The 17,331-nt window shown below is 54.1% G+C and overlaps 1 protein-coding gene across 3 annotated transcripts; it reads right to left on the reverse strand.

Annotated features, from left to right (window-relative positions):
• Positions 1-1,670: 1,670 nt before the first annotated feature.
• On the reverse strand, positions 1,671-16,501 carry Kctd15 (potassium channel tetramerization domain containing 15). Of its 3 annotated transcripts, none has more exons than XM_046447969.2 (7): positions 16,365-16,501; positions 14,616-14,711; positions 12,884-12,976; positions 12,081-12,256; positions 6,979-7,123; positions 4,296-4,601; positions 1,671-3,117 (listed from the first exon to the last, which is right to left on the reverse strand). In XM_046447969.2, exons 3-7 carry the CDS (start codon positions 12,947-12,949, stop codon positions 2,959-2,961), a joined length of 852 nt encoding a protein of 283 aa, XP_046303925.1. In that variant the 5' UTR covers positions 12,950-12,976; positions 14,616-14,711; positions 16,365-16,501; the 3' UTR covers positions 1,671-2,958. The 3 variants fall into 3 exon arrangements, with proteins under 3 accessions (XP_046303925.1, XP_046303924.1, XP_046303926.1); XM_046447968.2 differs by having other exon boundaries at positions 14,616-14,714; XM_046447970.2 differs by lacking the exon at positions 16,365-16,501 and adding an exon at positions 15,016-15,345 and having other exon boundaries at positions 14,616-14,714.
• Between the last annotated feature and the right edge of the window lie 830 nt (positions 16,502-17,331).

Raw genomic sequence — 17,331 nt, forward strand, 5'->3', positions numbered from 1 at the left:
TGGGATTTGCACTTAGTATAGATACTCAAGGTCCTGTTTAGCGGCCAATCAAGTTCCAAGTAATCACCCAAGTTACAATACCTTCTTGTGGATTCCTTGGTAGACTGAAAACAAAGCACTAGAGCTGTGTGTAATTTATAAAATATCCTTTATTTAGTCTAAGGAACACAGTCAAGTAGTAGGTTTAAAAAAAAAAAACCACACATTTAAAAAAAGATATTATTAGTGTTGTGACCTATATTTGAGCCCATGTGAGGGGACAGTGGTAGAAGCTGCCTGCTATGGCTTTGCCTGATTCTCTGTGCTGGCATTAGCTTGATGGGAAACAGCATGGGCACAGTCCTGTCCAGTTGCTTACGTTCAAGAATAATTCATGAGTGAGGTTTGTGGAAGAGCAGAAGTTAACATTGATACTGCTGGTATTTCTTCAAAAGACTACTTTTAATCTATTCATTCCAGGAAGAGTAGAAATGCTTAAAGGAATGGATAATTTGTACTTACTGTTTATGGAGAGGAAGCATATTGGAATGATAGCAGTACTCTGGGAACATAGTATTTTCCTACAAATTCAGAAACTCCCCAGTTGATGTTAAATCATGCTTCATGGGCTGGGGGTGCAGATCAGTGGTAGAGTACTTGCCTGATATGCATGAGGCCTTGGGTTCAATTCCTAGCATCATATAAAATAATAAAGTTTCATAAACTCATACCTTTTGATTTTACTTAACTGGTAAAGAAATACAGAGTAACATTCTAATATGAGAGTTACTCTCCTCTCCCTTATTATTTTAAATGCACAGAATGTTTGAGAATGTTAAAGAATCTCAACCCCTCAGTACTCATGCTATTGTGCCAGAAAAATCCACGAACACACACTGAATTGAGCTGTTTTCACAAGACTTCCTTCCTAATAAACACAACACTTTCTCCTCCTCAGATGTGAGCCAAAATGCAGATGTGCCAACAGTAGGCGTGTTGCTAAGCAGAGGAGAAGCCTAGCAAGTTTGTCCAGCAAATTAGATTGTACAGTGGGATTCAGACAGGAAGCTGCTGGCCTCTGCTCCTGTGCTCCCAGGCAGGTCAAGTCTGGTGGACTTTATCAGGCATGTAAAAAGGTCCTCATGGGTTAGAACATAGGGGCTTTGAAGAAAAATGGGGCCGGTGGTACATATTCAGGCTCCTCCCCTTGGCTATTCAGATCCAGTTTGCTTAGGCAATCTGTAGTCCTCATGCTAGCTGCATGGTTCTGTCCCCCTGGCTGGCCTAAGCCATGGCCTGCCACCTTCTTATGTATGGAATTCTAAAGAGAATATCACCTCCAACCAAAAGACAGTGAGAGAGAAAATCCGAAACATTTAAGACTAGGTTCAAAAGCTCCCAGAAACCTTCTGCCTGCCTTTCCTTGTTTCCATCTGGTTAGGGGCTGTGAATCGGAATTCAGAATCTGTATTGCCCAGAGGGGACAGGCAGAAGCAGCGAAGAAATACCCAAATGCAATAAATAACATCAGGCTCAGGCCCCTGCCCCCGCCCCTCCCCCAGCTACTGCTGCTGGTTATTCCTGGATTTGAACTAAAGGACCCGAGGGAGGAATTCCACCCCCAGACCTCCCTGCACAACATCAAATGTGGGAACCCGGCTGCTGCTTCTGCACAGGATGGAGCCTCAGTCTTTTGCTTGATAGCATCATTTATGGCATGAACTAGAACGTAATGTGTTTACACAAACATGACAATTGTACATCAGCATCTTTACAATATTAAAGGAGTCATATACAAGTCTACAGGCATTATACACAGGGTAGTGCCAACGGGGGCACCCCACCCACCAGTTCTCTGCAGTTTCTCCCCTTGGGAGGAGCCAGCACATGGGGAAGTGTGACAAGGCCAGGGGTGTCCATCTTTGGGCCTGTATGGGAGGCAGCAGGTTGGGCCCTCTCAGGGCCAGTCCTCACTGGAACCTGGGGTCAAGAGCACTAAATATACCTGTGTCCAGGTCTCACAGGCAGGCGAGCATAACGAGTTTAATGAAAACTCAAGTGTGCATATTAGTGTGGAAAAACTGGAGCTAGGGGTGGCTCCCTGAGCTGGGGACCCAGAGGATGCTGCTGACAGATGGGCTTCTTTGTAATGAGGCCCATTCCTGAGGTAAGGTGCAGCCCCATGGCTGGTCTGGATGGTGAGAGACTTCTCTAGGGACCCAGGTAAGTACATGCAGATGGGATGGGAAGCCCCTGGGCATGAGTAGGTCAGGTGACCTACCAAGTACAGCAGCAAAGGAGAGGGTCTAAGATAGGTCAAGAGCCACCCAACCCTCCTCCCAACAGCCTGCCCCTTGGGGGCTCTGCTTCTGTAGCACTGTCCTTGCCGCATCTGTCCCCAGAGCCCCAGCTGGGCCTGAGCACCCTGCAGCTCATCCACCATGCAGGCTTGCTGCACGTTCAACTGAGAACTGAGCACCAGATAAAGAAGGCTTGGTCCTTGTCGGCCTCTTTGACTTGTGCAGTGACAGTTACTTCCATTTTTAAATACTGTAGAAAAATAAGCCATCTCTGAAGCCAGGAGACCTGTGAGAGTCTGCCGTGAGTGGAGAAGGATGATCGGCTGCTCCGGAGTGGCTGGGGATGCCTCTGCTAACCCTGCCTCGGCAGGTCCCTGAGCCTCAGAGGACACTGTACCGGGCTGGGGAGCCCAGGGGCTCGGAGAGTGGGCACTGGAGTTCCAGCCACAGCATCTCTGGGTCACACCAACACTCCTTCAGTGGACACACCTCCAGCATCCCACATTTCTGTTGCCATGACACCTGGGGCCCAGGTGCTCCCTGGGCGGAAGCCCTCCAGCCCCACCCTCAGTCTCATGCCCACTGCTAAGCACACAAAGGCAGGACCCCCCAGAACTGTTTCCAGGTCTCTGGGGGTGACCCAGGGTTGAGAGGCCTCAGATGAGCACTGAGGCAGCGCCTAGTCCAGGGGCTCCTGCTTTATCCGGACGGCAGTCGGGGTGGGCTGTGGTCGCCGCTCCTCCCGGCAAAGCACATACTCGCTGAACTGGGAAGAGTCCACACCACCCCCGCAGGACGCAGCCACGCTGAAGCCCCTCTGGAACAGCCTCTCCAGGACCTATCAGGGAAGAAATAGGAGTCAGTAGTACCCAGCTACAAGAGTTCGCCTGGCCTGGCGGGCAGTCAGGTATCTGCCAGAGCAAGCTACCTTCTCCTGCTAAGATCTGTCTTACTCCCCGACAAAGGTCCCAACTGTACTATCAGCTGGGTGCCACAACAGGAGGGACAGACACAGCTGGACCCAGGGAACCCCTGTGTGATCCCACCTGGGTGGGCTGCTCTACCCAGGCTCTCTGCCACTCTCTGAGGTGTATAGCCTTGCTTTAGAGAAGAAAAAAGATCCTTTTGGACCCTTCCCTTCTCTTGGGTGTAATCTGCCCCTTTCCTCACACGCACATGGCCCCAGGCACCCTCTCCTGCCCCAATAATGGACAGCCCCTGCCCCCAGCCTCTGGGCAGCCACCTGCTTCCTGAAGCTGTGAGTCCCAGATGGTTTGAGGCCTGGGGGCTCATCAGCTCAAAGGAGCTCTGGGTGGAAAGAAAGAGAGGGCAGTCCTCTCGGTGTGTGAGTCTCTGCAGGCCCCCATGTTCACATGGGTTTCTGCCTCTGTGAGGGTGGGTTTTCGTCACTGACATCTGTGTCCTGTAACTATCAAGTTCTGATGGCAACTTGCAGAATGTGTGCCTGGGAGGATCTTTTCCCACAGAGTCTATTCTGCCCTCACCCCAAAATGCAAGTCTGCCCTTGGAACCAGAAAACAGAACCCCCACCACTCCATTGGGGTTTCTCAGTCCTTACACCCATCTGGGAAAAGCCAGTCCAGAAATGCTCTGGGCAGCTGCTGGGTGCCAGTGTGGTCCCCAGGTCAGCAGGATGAGGAAGGGACTCCACCTCTGTCCCACCTCTCCTGGTGCTTGGGTTTAATTTGAATCCAAAGTCAGACTCTGGGTGTCAAATGACTGCACACTTGGTTGAAAATACTCTGGGCCATTTTTAGAGAACATCCTTTTGGGGGGGAAAAAAAAAGTAGAGATCAATTTTTTTAAGTCCATCCCCCAGGCGCCATCATTTAATTATGAGCGGGTTATAAATTATGCATCGACACATTGTTGCCTTTTCTGTAAGATGGCACAGAGGGCTTCGCCATTTCAGGGACCGCCCCTCCTCGGTCTCGCTCTGCCGCCCCAGGGCTTCAGGAGGCAGCGGGAGGTGGGATGGGGGACTGCAGCCCTCACCTGCACGGAGTTGAGCCGGCAGTAGCCGTTGAGCGGGAAGCGGATGACATGAGTGGGGTCCTGGTTCCAGCCAGCGTTGACCGAGTTGCACATGACGTCCCCAGTCTCCGGGAAGACCTCTTCGATGAGCGCCTTCTCTCCACTGAGCGCGATGCGCTCCCCCAGGTCGGGCGTGACGCGCACCACCAGGCAGTCGCAGGCCCGGCTGCGGCGACGTTGCTCCTGTTCCTGCTGCCAGCGCTCCAGCTCACGCACCATGGGCTGCAGCTGGTAGTACCGGGCCTCTTCATACAGCAGGCTGAAGTCCTGTGGACATGCGCACAGGGGTCGGACCGGTGCACACAGGGTGGGGGGAGGCGGGCAGTCCTTTCCAAACCCAGGGGTCTTCCTCATACAGCTCTGCAGGAACTGTGACCCAATAGCTCAGTGTGGATTGGGATGGTCGTCCTTATTGTACAGAAGGGCAAATGAGGGTCAGATGCTCTGCACAGGCACAGGGACTCTAGCTGCAGACTAGTGGGCACCTGTGCCAGACACCACCCACCCCCCCAACTTCTGGCCTTAGCAGTGGGCAACTTCATCCCCCTGGGGCAGAGAAGCCTCTTCAAAAGACCTGAAGACTAGGCTCACACTCAGGAGTAGGAGCCTATGTCTTTGCCTGAGGACCTGCTGCCTTCTTAGAATCCCATCCAGAGAAGACATCAGGCTAGACACAGGGCACCCCTCCCTCACCCACTCTGGAGGAAACCACATTCCAGTGGGGAGGTCAAAAGGTCATTTCCAGGAAGACCTGTATGGGTTGGATTTTCAGCTTCATCGCCTGCAGCCCCAAGACCTGTCAGTCTCAGTTATTGACCTTCTCTGAGCTTCAGTTTCCCCATCATTAAAAATGGGTATAAACACCCAGCTAAGAGAAGGCAAGTGAGAATTAAAGGAGGAAAAGTCTAACAAGTGCCTGGCTCTGACCCTGCCCAAGCAGTTTCCTTCCTCCCATGAGGTGGCTGGAAAGGCGAAGACCAGCCCCCACCAGGCCACTTGCTCCCCAGCTGGGCGAACTCACACAAATTACTTCTCTGATATTGTCCCTGTGCACCCATATCAACCCCAGCCCCGAGTGGCCTGGGCCCATGATTCACACTACTCGTGGGGTTCAGGGTACGGGAGACCCGCAAGCTTGAGGACCCCTGGGGGAAAGGCAAGGAAGCCCATCCCCTGGCCTTTGGAACTGCCCCAAGGGAATCCCAAGTCTTAACCCTTCCTTTGAGCCTGCCATGGGTTAGGGACCCTTCCGGCCTCTTCACAAAGACTCCTCAGGGCTCCATCCTGGGCCTCTGCTCTCTTGGAGTTTAATGTGACATCCGTAGGTCAAAGGACCTCACCTTTCCTCATAGCCCGAAATGTCTCCAGTTGACCCTCTACCAGCTCAGTCCTCAACCTGTTCAATGCTTGAGTTTGTACTCATCAACTCAGAACTCGAGCCACAAGCTGGGAGGCACCCGGCACAGTGTTGGAGGGGCTCAGCGCTAAGCCAACGCAGCCCCAGGTCTATTTGCAACCTTTTCCTACATGTAAGTCTTCCCCTTGCTCTACCTTATCCTACCTCTACCCTGGTCCCAGGCCTTCAGCAAATCTCTCTGGGGAAGTGGCCTCATCCATAAGTGGCCTCCTGTTCCCACCCCAGTCCCTCCCTGCACTTTACCAGTGTGATCTTTCAAGCTGGTGAACTGCTTGCCCTTTTCCTACTCACAACCCCTCCACTGTATGCAGGGGAAGTGCCAAATGCTAAGCCACTCACCAAGATCCTGCCATCAGACAGCCCTTCCTGCCTTTCCTTTCCCAGTTCACAAGGCCCCAAGCTTGACCCCTGTCTCCACTGCTGGAATGTATCAAGCCCTTTGCCTCTTCCAGCCCCTCACCAAGGCCCTCACATCTGGCTACCTGGTTCCTCCTTCACCACCCATGAAACCCACCTGGGTCAGGTTCCCCATTTGCTTGCACAATACTGTTCTCTGAGGCATTTTGCTCCATGAGATTCAAGTTCAATGTCTATCTTTCCACTAGACTGGAAGCTCATAGGTAGGGCTTGTGGATTCCTTATGTGTCACCATATTTTCAGTTCAAGTTCAGTCACTGGCATTCAGTAACTGAAATGGGTAAAGGACAAAAGAGACCCAAGGCTAATGGTTCTCTGGGTAGATAAAGGAAGGAAGGATTTTTGCTAACATGAGCTGGGGTGGATCAGGTCTGAGTTTCCTTCCTCCCATGATTCCTGGTGCTTTGGAAGGGCTCAGGGAGGATACGGTGAACCTGGACAGGTTCATCCTGAGACTTGGTGGCAACAGTTATCTGTTTGGATCATCAGGGTTTTCCCTCTGGGAACTGCCAACAAGGTACAGATTTATGAACCTCTAACTCCTGTAACTCTGCACGTAGCAGCCCTTAAATGCAACAAACATTAAACTGGGGTAAGTGCCACAGCTTAATTGTTGTTACACCCCGATAAATAAGCTAAAAATGTGAGAAAACAAAATTAGTTTAGAAAAACTGATTTAGCCCTTGGCTTCATCGTTTAACTTTTTATGGTTGTCATGACAACCATGGGGTCCATTTATTAAGTCACAGCGTCCCCTGTGTAATGCCACAGCACAGGCCACACAAGGGGAACCACTGGCTGTGGACTTACCTTGAAGTCATCCGGGAGCAGCAGTTTTGATGTCCTCAGGAAGCTCAGGACATATCGGAAAATCTCCCCATCCCGGTCGATGAAATAATGTTGCTTCAAACTGTCCAGAACAATGGGTTCAGTGCCATTGAAGAGGCGGCTTATTCTGGAAGCAATAGATGAAGCGGGATGTGGGAAGGAAGGGGCTGAATCCCCCTACCCTGCCCCCACTCCTCAGGGCCCACCCTGTTGGGAGGGGTGAGGGACCATATGGGGCCATGCCAGGCCTGACAGCCATCTACACATACCTGGGGCATCCAGATCACCATCATACAGGACAATGGGGCAGCTACAGAAACATGCCACAAGTTTCCATAAGCCCTACCCATGAGCTTCCATAAGCCACAGCCCGAGAAGGAAACACCCATCTGTACACATTAGCCGGCTGACACATGGTACAGGCTTGGAAAACTACAGCAAGACACACCAATCAGGTGGTCACAGAGCTGGTACACAAATCCTTGCCAGACAGACCCACCCAGAGAATGCACACTGACCACCTGATACCCCAGCCAACAGCCACAAACCCGGTGAACACATGGAAGCCAGCCAACACAGTCACTAGGGATCCATACCCTCCTCACCCAACCCAGGTCAATGAGCATCAGACACAGCACACTCAGGCAACAGGCATGAGGTCACACAGCCGCTCCCCTTGCAACACACAAATCTCAGGCTGACCCAACACACAGGCCAAGACATACACCAACCAACCCAAGTCACTCTGAAACAAAATCACAAATGCCCCATAGCTTCTTGCTTAGGAAGCCACGGAGGAAACAGAAGCAGGTGGAAGGGACAGCCTGTGTGCATGTGTACCCTAGCCCCCCACATACCATAGCATGTAAGCATGTGTCCATGACACAGCATGGGCATTCATATATGCCAGAGCGTGTGCACACCTGGCAGGGGAGAGAACCACCAGGTGCTGGCACCCTGTCTTTGTAAGAGTGGTGGCTCTAACAAACAGGACATGTAACAGGCTTTGGGGAACCCCTGATGACTGTCCCTGTCCATTCCAGGGAGGAAGAACCAGTCTCAGAGCTAGAGCTGGTGCCTCCCCAGTGCCCAGGGCAACAGATTCTGTTTTGGCTGACTACCCAGCAGACCCCAGGCTAAGCTATGGAAACTCGGGAGCCCAAGGATGATTGGGGCAGCCAAGAACTTGACTCAGGAAGAGGAGGGAGGCTAGCAGCATCTCCCCGCAAGAGACCACGTAGTCAGGCCCCTCTAGATTCTGCCGCAGCATCAGCTTGTCTGCAAGTCTGGAGAAGGGTGGCTCAACCTGCGACTACCAGCCTCACTTGTAGAGCTGGGACCTGCGCCAGCCTACACTTCTCCAGGGATGCTCCTCTGTCCCCACAACAGCCCACTTCGCTGTCCATTCACAACCTCTCCCAAGGCCCTGCCTAACACTGCCAGGAATACTAGCTAGGCAAAAGCTGAGCAGCTTAGAGCCCCCAAGCACCTCTCAGGGGCTCCCATCCATACCACCGTATGCTGTAGTGGCCTGGTGTCAGCCAAGAGGTTCCATCCACTTACAGGATAGCTATGCAGTTTCCTGCTCTCATTGTAGGTATTTTGGTCAGCCTCTGCCCCGGTGGGGAAGCATAAAGGAGCAAGACCACCTCATGGATGGGTGTGAGTGGGTCAGAGGCCACAGAGAGGGCTATGGAGGGCTGAGCCTGTGGAACCAGAGCTTCAGCCACCCAGATATTACTCTTCTCAGGGCTGCAAAGGCTACCGAGCCCAAAACCTGTGACAGTGGTCCTGGGGGGACACAGCCCATGCTGGAAAACCTTGTGAGTTTCACGACTCATTGCAGCATTCAACGTGCCCAGTGGCCTGGAGCATGGACATTGAGTTGTCAGAGTTGAGGGCCACTAACATCCCTGGAGACATGTGACTCAGCCAGGCTGCCAGGTGCATGGGCAGTGGTCTGCAGACAGCTGAAGGTCCACAAAAGGCATGAGCAGGAAGAGGTAAGAGCCACATGTACAGGTGAGTCAACGAATCCAAAGCCTAGGTCTCCCTGGGAATGTTCCACACCCTCGTGGCTGAGCTCAGCTGCTGGATACAGCAAGCAATGTGCTGGACCTGGCTGAGATCCAAATCCCTCTGACATCAGGGCTGGCTGAGACTGTAGATCGTCCTGTTGGTCTAGAGGACTCCTAATCCACCCACGTTCCGGGGCTGGCTAGGTTCTATGTTGGTGTATTGATCCAAGGCTGGGAAGTTCTCAACCTGCCTTATTTGAGGGCTGGTTGGTTCTAGATCTTTCCACACTTCAGCATCTATTCCGGGACCAACTGGCAGCAGTGCATCTCATAGCACAAAGACCTTTCATGCCCTGGGCATCCGAGCCTACCAAGGATGCATGCAGGCTGAGGGAGGGTCAGGACCATCACCATGAAAGAACCCTCTGCCACTCGCAGGGTCTTAAGAGTGAGCTCCCACCATGACCTCCTGGTTCTGTTGGTGGCTCCATGTGTCCCTATGGAAACCAGCCTCAGGCCACCCTGAGGGAGGCTGCAGGGTGTGGGAGCCAACTTGCGAAGCCCTCCATGGAGAAAGCTGGTAAGTTCACACTGCGGCAGCTGGGACCCTCTGGGGCAGAAAAGAAGACTGTCCCACCCCCCCGCCCCTAGTGCACAGAGGGAAGCATCATACTATCTTCATTTGCTTTTTTATTCCCTTTTTTAAAAAGCTTTGGCTCCAAGTTCCTGGATGTTTCAGCCCAAGGTTTTATTTGTCCCAAAGCTCCTGGCCAACTCCATTTGTAGTTCTCCACAGTCAGATGGACACCAGCAGACAAGTGACATCCAGCAGGCAGGACACAGGGGAGAAGCAGACCTAGGAAGTCTACCCCGCCCCAGGCAGCTGTGTCTCTGGGTAAGGACAAATGACTGCTCCTGGGAGGACCAGGGGAGACACCCAGGCCACCCTGACCCATCAGAACCAGAATCCTGAGCACAGTGCTGTGGGCACAGGGACCCCTGGCTCTCACAGCTCTGCCCAGGGCATGACATTTCTGATATCCAGAAACTCCCATTAAGAATTAGCTCTCCTAATTCTCCATGTGCAAGTGACCATCAATGATACTGGGGAAGAGATAGATCTTCATTCCAAAATTGTTGAAAAACAAGTTTTAAGTTGTAAAATTAAATTTACAGAGCTGGTACACATATCCTCGCCAGACAGAGGCCTCACGCCAGTTCCCTGGCTATCCTGCAGGTCTCAAAAGCCCCTGGCCTCTAGGCCAAAGCTTCAGTCCTGGGGATCAGCTCTACTTCAAACCAGAAGCCATCCAGGCAGAACAACACACTCATCTTGACCCCAGTCCTGGGAAAGAAGGATGACTGCTACCCCCTCTGGGCACATCCTGCCAATCAAGAGTCGCACATGCCAGATCATGGGGCCACAGGAGCCTCAGCTCCCCAGTCAGAGAGGAAGGATGAACCACACTGTGCATCTGGGAAGGGAAGGCCACCCCTGCCCTCCCTGTTCCCAGGCAGCAGTGGGGAGACCTTCCCCCAAGGCCTGGACTATGATTGCTCCAGAAAGGCAAACGTCTGACTTCTGGAAACACTCTTCCAAGAGGGTTATAGGCAAAGATTTTATGAATTTCACTCACAAACATCGTCAGCCGATTAAGGAATGATCTATTTCATACAACTCGGGAATGCCGCAGAAGGCAAAACTCAAATTAAATAAGCAGAATCCATCTCCTACCCAAGACAGGGCTCTGCAAGTCAGCACGTAGGCCTATGCCACTGACCTGGCCTCATGGCTCCTGGTCTCCCAAAGCCCCAAGTCCATGCCTAGTCTCTGCCAGACTGAGGGCATGAAGCCCCAACCACCATCTGTTCCCCATACTCCCCAAATTCTGAACTGGACACAGCATTCATCTCCAGTGTTCCCTCAAGGGGGCATTTCTGCCCTCCTTAAGGGGCTATTCCGCCTGGCCCTCAATAAGCTCCCAAAGCAGCCACTCCACACCCTGTAATCCTCCCTGCTCTAAGCAACCACACCCATGATGAGGCAGCCTGACACCCAAGCTCCCCAGAGATGATCCCTCGATATCTAGGGAATTAATTAACTCTTCTTCTTATTTTAAATGTATAAAATCAGGGTGATGCCCAGAAGCCGTGGCCCTCCCACTGCTCAGCCCTCGGCAGCCCCAGAGAACTATGGCTGCCACTGTTCCAGGAGCAAACAGCAAGCAGCATGACATGTCACCTCCAGGGGATGTTCACAGAGATGCAGCCCACCTCTGGTGGGTCCGGCTGCTGTGCCAATGGGGAAACCAGGTCCACCCAGGGAGGGAAACACCCAAGAGGCAAGAGCAGGGGAGTCAGAGATACCCTGTGCCTCCCTTAGGTAGAGTCAGGACAACCCGAGCGTCAGCAGCGTAGAAGGCTGTGACAAAGCAGTATGGGAGGAGCCTGTAAGCCCCCCCCAGAGGCCTGGTCACAGACACTTTATCCACCATGGGGCTGTGAGGTCCATGATCATGCCTCAAATATTCCTGAATGTCCTAGAATTCCTAGTCAGTCACTGTGACATCCAGCTCCAGGGGAAGCCTGATGCTAGCTAGCTAGCCCTCAGGGTCCAACGTGGCTGCAGGTCTTCCTCCTTATGCACTTTCCCAAAGGCCAAAATGAGAAATCGGATCAAATACCTCCATGCACACAGGACCCCAAGATACACTTAGTATACCTTGCTCACAAATAAGGGAAACCTCAGTCCCACTCAAGAGGATCCTGAAGGTGCATAAGACTCCCCAGCCAGTTGTTGGCAAGGCTTGGCTGAGGCAGGCTCTGAATAAGTCAAGCCTCTGTTAGTAGGTCAGGCAACCTCACACAACCAATGCCACCAGTACAGGGTCACAAACTCCAGTTCAAAGCAGTCTTCGACAAGCAGACTATGTCTTCCGAACCCTCCTCCCTGTGTCTGCATGAGGCAGTGCACCCTGAAGAGCCCTGTAGGGGGCCAGCAGGGGAGACAGGGCTTTGCCACCTCTTATCACTACATGCCTGGCATTTTGAGGGGTTCTCTCTTACCTGGAGTCAGGGTACTTGGTCAGTGTGGCCAGGCTGCTGGTGTACATATGGCCGCCCACATCGATGTGCACAGGTGCGTTGGACTTGGTAAGCTGAGCTGGCAGTGGGATCCCCTGGGCAGCCAGGGGAGACACAGGCGACCGGGTGAGAGACAGCCGGGACATATTTCCTCCCTCCTAGAGAAAGAAATAAGGTGAAAACCAAGAGTTTCTAAATGACACAGCCATGTACTCCCTTTATTGCAAGTGTGATCACAGATCTAATCAGATCACTTCTGCTTGTGCCTGATCACATATTCCGCTGACAAATTACGGCCACCACTGTAATTAAGTGTATTTGCATCATTTTCTTCAAAGTACCAGAGGGAAAAAGAAAGATGCTTATTAGCAATAAGAAATCAAGAAAAAAAAATTTTCAAGGTGTCAGCCTCCAGGGGCATAAAACAAACTGCAAAATTCTAATTAAAGGTCGCGGGCTTATGTGTTAGATGTGAAATATCCCTTGACAAACGAATCACCAATTTGTGAATTGGGATTCAGGGGTTTTTGCAAGTTTGTCTCAGTAACGAGACACCTCTAAATTAGTGACTTCCTCAGCACCTAAGGCGTTGAGTTTTATACATGTAGTAAATTTCACATCAAATTAAGAGCATTTTTGTTTCAAAAAATACATAATTGTACAGCCAGTCAACAGCCACCTCTGGAGTGCCAGGGCCCCAGGGAAGAGCAGTCAGTGAGCAGGCACCCTGGAAAAAGGCAAAGAGAGGACCACCAGAATGGACCCAGCCTACCCTACAGGCTCACCGCAGTGCCGGTACTGCCGTGTGCGTGAAGCGAGGACCCACTCGGCCGCTCCTTCCGGTGAGGCATCTAGGCTTCCATGGCTGCCCAGAGTATCTGTGGGAAGCGGCGACAAAACCAGAGTCATGGGCACCCAATCTCCCCTGGAGTCAGAGATGCTTAGCGTCATCCTTTCTGCATGCTCTCTGGGACCCCACACATGCCAGGCGGCCCCCCATATTCCACCTGCCACTATCCTCTCTTCACACCCATAAGCAGGCCTCCTGGGCATAGCAGATTACACACACACACACACACTCACACACACTCACACATGTGTTTTCTGGGCAGCTCCATGTCTGCTAATTCAGCTAATGACAGTACTGAAACATATGCTCACCATTATTGCCCCGAAATGTTTCAGAACAAATCTGATTTTCCTGGTATTTTGGTTTAGAGCCATGTTACCAAGCGTGTCTCCTCTTGCATCCGCAGGGAACCTTGTGGACGGCAGCACAGGAAGGATCCCCCACCCTCCATGGGCCAGAGAGCCCAGGAGCTCTCTCCACTGTGTTAAGATGCAGTTTGCAACTGGCTGGACCCAGGGAAGCCTCTTTTAACAGAAGCCAGGATACAGGGATAAGGGAAAGTGGCTTGGGAAGCCACCTCTCCCCTATGGCTCCCAATAGCAGAGAAAACCTGTCTTTGTTTGCTAATCTGCACCTCCCAGTTTCTCAGCAGCCCCCCACCATGGTGTTGTCTATGCCTAATGTATTCCAGACCCCCTCAGGATCACATGCCCCTGAGGCATTAGAGAACTGGCCAGACAGCAATCAGCAAATGGACCCTTTTTCTGCCTCCTCCCCAGAGCTACTAAGCCACTTTTCTCTGTGCCATAGCCACCTGAAATAAGATTGTCCCTCAGTCCCAAGAAGCCACCCCCAGGGCTCTTTGCAGGCTCCAAGCAGGAGAGGTGGAGAAGGGCAGGTTTCTGCAGCTCCTTCCACTGACTTGGGGCTGTCTCAAAGGGGGAGAAGGGAGCTTTGCATGGTGAACAGACACACACACAAAATACACACACACACACACACAGCTTCCACACACCTAACCTGCACTTCTCTTTCACAGGTTTAACCCTTAGAGAGAAACCAAATGAAATCCTGGGGACCCAAGGGGCTGTTTTTCCCTGTTAAACTCTGGCTTCTAAATGTGTGCCTTGAAACTCAACACTGAATTTTAAAACATGGACCAAGGTCCAATGAGAATCACATTCTGCAAATTTAAGTAAGGTTGCTCTCCTGTGATTAGTTCTGCCCTGAGTGCCCTGGCAAATTCCCTGACCTGAAACTGTTTGGGGTGGGGGTAGAGGGTTATACCCTCACTGGGGAGCTGGCTGCCCCATCTGCTACTTTTGGCATTCCTGAGTTCCTGAAAGCTTAAAAAAGAAAACCAGGTCACTTATCTCAAGGAAGTTCTGAGAAACCAAAACAGACCTCAGGAATGAATTATCCTGCCCTAGGAGGCTCTGCTGGGGGAGGAGTCAGAAGGGACACGCTGAGGACAAACTGAAGGGGAAGGAATTCCAACTGAAATTCTATCCAAGCGGACTGCACAACATCTCCCTACCACCAAGACACAACTCAAAAGTGACAGGTAACACTAAGCACCCATCACCTGAACTGCTCCATCCTGTTCTCACGCAGCCTCTTTCCCATCAAAAGCACAATCTGATGTTCAGGGCAAATGAGAAACTCACCATTGGAAGCCCCAGGCGTTACGCCTTGACCCGAATCTCCAGTGCTCCCTCGGACAAACGCATCTGTGCTGGACAACGACCCTTTTCCCGAGACCACTGCTGAGGTCAGAAGCATAAAAGTGGTTGCAGTTAAGAGACACAAGTTCACTCCACCAACACCAGCATCAAAACCACGACTCAGTCCCAGTTCTACCCGCTGTCCTAAGACTCAAGGCCGAACAGCCTGTTGCAGGGAGCTCAGCAGCAATGCACGAGAGGGGCCGCAGGTTTGCAAACTGGCCCAGTATGGGCCCGCTTCTCCAAGCTGCGGCGGGAGACCCGGGTCCCGCGCCCGCCCGCAGCTGAGCCCCGCCCGCCCGAGCAGAGGGAAGTGAGCAGAATGCCACGCTCATTTACACACAAAATGATTTTGTGTCCCATTGTGCTCGCAGTTGTTCAGCTCTCTGGGGGTGATTAAACTGGCTGAGCTGCGGCAGCTTGAGACGATTTCACTAAATCGCTTCTTCGTGAAGTCGCTTCTTTGCTGTTATTTTAACCATAAAAGGTAAACAGAAGGCGCCTCGCAAGCTCCCTTCAGCTCCACGCCCTGGGCGCTGGCCCCGGGCGCTAGTGCCAGTGGCCTACAGAATTGTCCAGTGGGTAGACCGGGTGGAAGCCTGGCGGGCCACCTGGTGCTCGCCAGCCCAGCCGCCCAACCGGCCAGTATGAACTTCGGGGCGACGGGAGCCGGCTGGGCTAAAGCTCCCGGCGCCGCGGGGCGGGGTGGCCTCGGCACCCGAAGGGCCAGGCTGGGAAGGGAGGGGTGTGCGGCGGGGGCGGGGACAAAGTTAAATCAAGAGGCAGACACTTGGAGACCACAGATGGGAAGCTCGCCTAATTAAGGACGTAAAAGCGCTTTTGTTCTCAAAGTTTATTGTTGCTGGGATTAAAAAAAATTAATTGAAACTAATGCTGTTATTCACTCGTGCAGTTAAATTCCTTCATGCACATTTGAGACATGGAGTGAAAACTTGAAGCTTTATCTTTCTGCAGTCGGGGTCTTTGGGAAGACAGAAAGGCGCTGCTACGGAGGCGGGAGTGTGGGGATGTTTGCGGGTGTGTGCCCAGCCTGCGCGTCCAGGTCAGGAAGGTGCTGGTGGGCAGAAAGGACCTGGAGGTAGCGGTCGGGTCTCAGCGCGGCCCTGGCCGGGTCCCACACCCCGCGCGCCTGGAACGACCACCAGCGCACTAACCCCTCCCGCCTGGTTTCGGACTCCCGGGGTGGGCGTCAGAGGACGCACATCCGTCCCGTTAGAGACTTTTTCTTTGATTTGAGCGCCAAGCTAGGGCCTGTGCGCCTCGAAGCCCCAGCTGCAAGAGCCGGTTTCTGACCCCGGAAAGTCGCCGGTTCTGCAGGGCATTCGGCCCTGCTCTGGGACCAGAGTGTGAGGACCTGCAAGCGCGCACACGCGCGCACGCACACGCACACACACACACACACATACACACCGTGCGGCAGGAAGCTCGGATCCCGCCCGCGTGGGGAGGGTCCACCCGCGGCCAGGACCAGCCCACGTGGGCAACCCCCCCTCGCGCCAGGCCTTTGTGCTGGGCGCCCCCGCGCCGCCAGCCCCCGCCGCCCAGCAGAGGGACAAAGCAGCTACCCCCGCCCACGTCCGGACCCTGCCCGGGAGACTTTCTCGGTATCGCACCCACTTTGGGGACAGGGGTGCACGGCGCTGAGGCGGTGGCCTCCCGCGCTGGGCTTACCTCAGAGCCGGAGCGGCGGATTGGGCTCGGACGCAGCCCCCGCCCCCCGCAGCCGCCGGTTTCGGGCGCCCGGCGAAGCCTCGCCGCCTATGCTCGCTGCGCGGGTCGCTCCGGTCTCGTCCTGGAGTTACTTTCTCTCTCGCCCCCAACCCTCCCCCCACCCACCCCTCCCGCCCCGGCCCCCGCTTCGCGCGGCCCCTCGCGGCGCGCCGCGCCGGGGCCTCCCCTCCCCGCCCTCCCCTCGCCTCCTCCCCTCTTCGCGGCCGCCGCCGCCGCCGCCTCCTCTTCGCGCCGCTCTCCGGCTGCCCTCCCGCCGCTCCCACCTCCTCTCCTCCCTCCTCTCTCTCCAGCGGCCTCCCCCGATTGCTGGAGAGAAAATCAGCCCCCCACCCCAGCCCGTAGCCCGCGCCTTGTCGCGGCCCAGCCGGGACGCAGAGGGCAGCGATCCGGCTCCAAATTACCCTGAGCGGCGAGCGCGAGCGGGCGCGCGCGGCGACTCCTGGCTCGGGGCTCGGTTGCGCCTCGGGGCAGAGGATTAGAGTCGCAATTAGCTCCGCGCGCCCGCGCCTGCCGCGCTCGGCGACAAAAATGCGCTGTTTCCCCTCCTTTCGCCCAGCGATCCCCACCCGCCTCTCCCCGAGCCGTTGCCTTCCCGCCGGGGCCTCCGCCAGGACCCTCCCGGGAGCGGTGCGCCCAGGCCCCCGCGCCCTCCGCGGCCCAGCCCCCCGCCCCCCGCCGGCCGGCCACGCGGCGCCCGGGCCTCCTCCGGGCTCGGGGAGGGGGCGGGGGAGAAGCTGATTTTAATCATTGTCATTTCATCTGATGTAATATTTCCCCGGGCGCTTTCAGCTGGGCATAAATTTTCGGCTCCCAAATAAGTAACACAGGGCACGTTTCTCACATTTCTTGACTCCTCGGTTACAAAGAGGAGAGCAGCCGCCGCCGCGGCGCCCGAGGCTGGGGGCGG

This window comes from Marmota monax, unplaced genomic scaffold (genome assembly GCF_021218885.2).
Source record: "Marmota monax isolate L192 unplaced genomic scaffold, Marmota_monax_Labrador192_F-V1.1 WCK01_AAM20220418_F8-fsc00101, whole genome shotgun sequence".
Classification (NCBI taxonomy): Eukaryota; Metazoa; Chordata; class Mammalia; order Rodentia; family Sciuridae; genus Marmota; species Marmota monax.

What these genes read in the sequence shown, in the direction of transcription:
- Kctd15 (XM_046447969.2), bottom strand. Translation starts at nt 12,949, where the DNA reads ATGCCTCACCGGAAGGAGCGGCCGAGTGGGTCCTCGCTTCACGCACAC. An exon ending in ACGGCAGTACCGGCACTGCG is followed by an intron (nt 12,257 to 12,883) that starts GTGAGCCTGTAG and finishes TTCTTTCTCTAG; the next exon opens with GAGGGAGGAAATATGTCCCG. An exon ending in TGCTCCCGGATGACTTCAAG is followed by an intron (nt 4,602 to 6,978) that starts GTAAGTCCACAG and finishes GCATGTCCACAG; the next exon opens with GACTTCAGCCTGCTGTATGA.